At 28.9% G+C, this 4656-nt stretch overlaps 1 protein-coding gene across 1 annotated transcript in view; it reads left to right on the plus strand.

Moving 5' to 3' along the window:
• Positions 1-4250, plus strand: part of LOC106466435 (spartin-like) — a 32488-nt gene extending 28238 nt beyond the window's left edge. The window contains exon 7 of the mRNA XM_013926718.2: positions 2815-4250. Coding sequence (XP_013782172.1) covers positions 2815-3238 — 424 coding nt within the window. The 3' untranslated portion in view covers positions 3239-4250. The remainder of the gene's footprint in view (positions 1-2814) is intronic.
• Positions 4251-4656: the final 406 nt, after the last annotated feature.

The raw sequence follows: 4656 nt of genomic DNA on the forward strand, positions 1-4656 counted from the left end.
TTCAAAATAAACAAACAAATGTTTTAAGGAAAATAAGTTTAAGAACTTATTTGTAAATATAGATGTATTATAACTGAAATGTGACTGTGTGTTACAAAATACTAGTCCACTGAAACACAGCCAAGACAGGTCACTTTGTAGAGACTAAAGATCAGTTTTATATTTTTGGATATAGTAACATTGGTGCCACATCATTGAAACTTCTGTAATGTTAGCCAGGCACGACTGAAAGGTCAATATAATAAAAGTAATAAATATACATAAATGTATAATGCTATGAGATTTAAGCTATATAGACTAGTGTTTTCTTGTTATAATTTTTAGTCATTCTAGAACAATAAAGCACAATTTACATTTATTTCCTAATTTTTTATGATGGTTACGAGGTCGGTAAATCGACCGAACCCATACAGAGATTCGATATTGAAAATATAGTTTTTTCTTAAATGTTTGATAATTATCTGGAGGTTATAAAGATATCACATGTGAAACTTTAAAATTTTCTGATGCATAAAAGTATTTTTAATCTAAACTTAAAATTATTTTGCATGCTGGATAGTCAACATTCCAAAAGAAACAAGGCATAAGAAAAACATGACTTAAAAAAATCCAAAACTTAATTAAAAAAACAACAGATATTTTGCTTAAGAAAGCCTTGTAATGTTTACTGATAATCTGCAAAATTTCATGAAGATACACTTGCTAATTTAAAAGTTATAGCATGAAAACTATAATAAGCACAAAATGGTTACAAGGTTGGTCCATGGGACCGAGCCCATGCTGAAAGAGTTGTTCTAGCAAAAGTACCTGTCCCCTGTGAAGGGAAAAGTTTAAGTTAATCTATCAACTAAAATTATTTCATGGACTTTAAAAAGATTAATTGTGTTGCACTCTTGGTTTCAATCAGAGCCAAAGCTTTGAGCTACTGATACAGACCTCTGTGAAAAGTAACTGTTCAGCATTTCATTCATGCTAAGAGCCACTCAACAATAACATGGTAAATCTAGATTGTTTTTCTTTAACTTGCATCACATTTTGAAATGTGAATGATACTGTGACTAATTCCTGACGACTTATTGTAGAATATCCTGCTTGCAAAATAATTTTTTCATCAACATTATTCATGCCTGTTCTCCCTTCATTTCAAAAGTGAATGTTGAGCTTTGCCTGCGTGCACAGCTTTTCAAATGTAGCACAGGAAGTGGCTGCCGTAAACAAAGACAAATGGTCGAACAGACACCATGGTTCGATATATATGTATAATATATGTATGTATATATGTTTGTTTATGTATTGAGAAAACTTTGATAGCTTGTTACAAAATTTACTGTTAAGCTGAAAACTTGATTGCATCAAATGCATTATATCAATTTTTGTTGCATAAAAATGTCACATAGTAAACATAAGTACAAAGTTTTGGTGTTAAAATTAGAAGGTGATTTTTGCAAACTTGCATATTTAGTTGAAATGGATAAATTGATACTAATAAAATCTTTTTAAACTTGTAAATATTTGAATGAAGCCTGGGTTACTTAATAATAGCATTATGGCATTAAATGTTTATGTGTAATATTTAGTGGTTTATCTGGGAGTATGACAGTGATGCTCGTTTTACCCTTGTAATATCACAAAGTATTTGCAAACAAAAATTTACTTGTATCATCATTTATCAGGTTTGATAAAGAATAAAAAAATTGTTGTGGTGTTAACTATATTGTTATATTGATAGCCTAACTTTTGCTTTGAAAAATCATTCATAAATTATAACTCAGTTGTATATAATATTTGTATGTGATTGTGACCTAAAGATATTTTTCTATATGTACATCTCAAAATAACATGGGGAAAAAAAAGTAAGCACATGTTTAATAATTCAGCAGAAACTGCTTAGTATTTATGGCAGCCATGATGATACCATGCATGTGTGTCCAAAGCTTAAAGTTTTATGACATCACTTGGCTTCACACATTGCTGCATTTTGCATATTATACATAAGTAACATGGAAAGCTTACTTCTTTAGAAAAATGCATAAACAGTAATGCCAAAGTAACTTTGAGCTGCATACAGAATCAAAATGTTTCCATTTGCATATATGCCATGTTGATGAATAACAGTATTAAAAGAATTTTAATTTAAAAAAAGGGACTTCTTTAATAATTCATATTTTAGGTTGAAAATTTTCAGCATTTTTGATTTTTTATCTTGAAACGTAATAACCACGAGATTACTTGTGTAGAGAAGCACATTGTTAACACAGTAGTAAATTAACAAACAACAAGTTTTAAGCACAGTTATATTCATTATAGAAAACAGTGCTTTGGTCTATCTTCTTTAGGTATCATTTATAGCTCTTTATATCATTGGACTTGCAGATCATTCTTTGTTAATTTATAACAGGTGAAATTCTGCCGGTACTCGTTGGTACTGAGTACTAGAACTTTTATTTTGTGAAGTTTACTCCTGATTTACAACCAAAGACTTATTTCAATTGTATATGATTCTATGAATTTCAATTTAACAGTGTTTGTTTTCATTTACCTTTATTTAACTGAGTTATAATATTTGACTTTCAAACATTTGCTTTGAGAGTTAACAAGGAGATCTGAGATGATTAACCTTAAGTAATAAATAAAACTTTTTCATTTTTTTTTTACATGGTTGCTGTTAATAGGTTGCTGTAACTAGATCCAAATTTTAATTTGTACAAAATATTTACAGAATGATGGTAGGTGAATGATTTATTTATAATGAACTTGGGCTATCTATAAATAGTATTGATCTTGTACTGAATCTGACTATTTTGTGACTGTTAGGTATGGAAAAGAAGCTAGTGAAGTGGCCAGTGATGCTGTACAGTCTATAGGGAATTTAGCATATGCAACATACAATTTCAACTCCTTAGGGGTAAAAGCGATAGCCAAACGTACTGCCAAAGACACAGGAAAAGCTGTTCTTAAGGATTATATTGAGCAGGTAGATAAAGGTAAAGACAGAAAAGTTCAACAACAAGGGACAAGTGGTTATCTTGAGAACAAACCAGATTCATATCACACATCAAATTCTTTAATTAGCAATCATCCATCTAATCCTGCTTGTAGCCATAATTCATTGTCTACAGTTAATCCTGCAGCTAGTGGTAGCACATATAATTCTGCAACTGTAGATAATCCATCATATTCAGCTTCTCCATTGGCTAATGATAACACAAAAACAAATTATCCTCTTGTTAATAATTAGGTTTGAATAAATTATTTTTGAGCATATTTTTATTGTCCTTAGAAATAATTTAATCTCATTAGTTGGTTTATGGCCTGATAGTCCATATTATTTTTCAGGTATAGATATAAAGAAAATGCATAATATATAATATACAAAGTGTATATTACTTATTTACAAAATACTTTTTGTGTTTTTGCTTGACATAACTGAAATATAAAAACTGTGTTTAGCTTAACTTAAAAGTACTAAATATTATAGTCTTACCTTTTTACCAGCAGTTAATACTTTTGAGACTTGATAAATCAGATAAACAGAGTAAAATTTAATGAAAGTACAACGTTTCACCAGGTTAACCTGGCATTCATCGGGTACGTCAACTACAATGAATGAATTGAAACTACAAATATATATATAATATGGTGCAAGGGTACATTGAACTTTGATTGGGTAAATTTAACAGTAAGGTATGATATTTCTGGAGGGTGTTTATTGATAGGGCTTGACTTATTGAGGGTCAATGTCCATAATCAACAAAATAGGAGAATACAAGTACTCTTTCAAAAATGTAAAATATTATAACAACAAAATTTATAAATTAAATACTGTAACTTGAAAATTGTAAACAGAGTTAAAGTGATTCACAGAAAATAATATAAAAAAAACTTTTTGAACATAGTTAAGTTAAAATTAGATGACTGTTGAATGTTTAGGATTATGGCCAAAAGATTTTACTCAATATCAACATTCTTAAACAACTAAGTAATACAGTGTAAAGTTGAGGGTATACTGTTATGGTTGAAATAGGCACTTTTGTATAATATATACATAGTTTCAATTCATAGTTTGTCAAGTTTTCACTGAAGAACTAAAAGAAAAATTCAACAAAGATTATATCTTAAATACTTAAACATTTTCGAGAGTTAAGGTTATCTTGATATTTTAAACAGTGCTCTTAATGTGGTTTGAAAAGTAAAAAAATAAAAAAATCACTATTAGTTAAAATAAAAACTTAATAATGTTAACAGTAATAGATGTAATGCTAGCAATAGCTGTCTAAGCTTGATATGTGGTATTGGGTTTCAAATAAGTCCCCCAGTGGGGCAAGCTGTAAGTATATGAACTTAGACTTTAAAATCTGAGGTTTAATTTCTTGTGGTGAACAGAGTGCAGATAGCCCATTGTGTATCTATAGTTGTGGAAATTCATGTTGAAGAGAATTGTGCATTTTATATAAAGTTGTTAATGAATGTAATAAATTTCAGCAGACACTTTGTTGTGGAAATTTTAAACCTTACATTTTCTATTTTACTGAATGTGAAAAGACATAAATTACTGAATGATTTTTGGAAATAAAAAAATATTAATAATTTTTTTTTCTAATGATATTGCATCTATGTAGTGATACAGATTAATAACAAATACATATTATTTTGTGT

This window comes from Limulus polyphemus, unplaced genomic scaffold (genome assembly GCF_000517525.1).
Source record: "Limulus polyphemus unplaced genomic scaffold, Limulus_polyphemus-2.1.2 Scaffold2258, whole genome shotgun sequence".
In the NCBI taxonomy this organism is placed as follows: domain Eukaryota; kingdom Metazoa; phylum Arthropoda; class Merostomata; order Xiphosura; family Limulidae; genus Limulus; species Limulus polyphemus.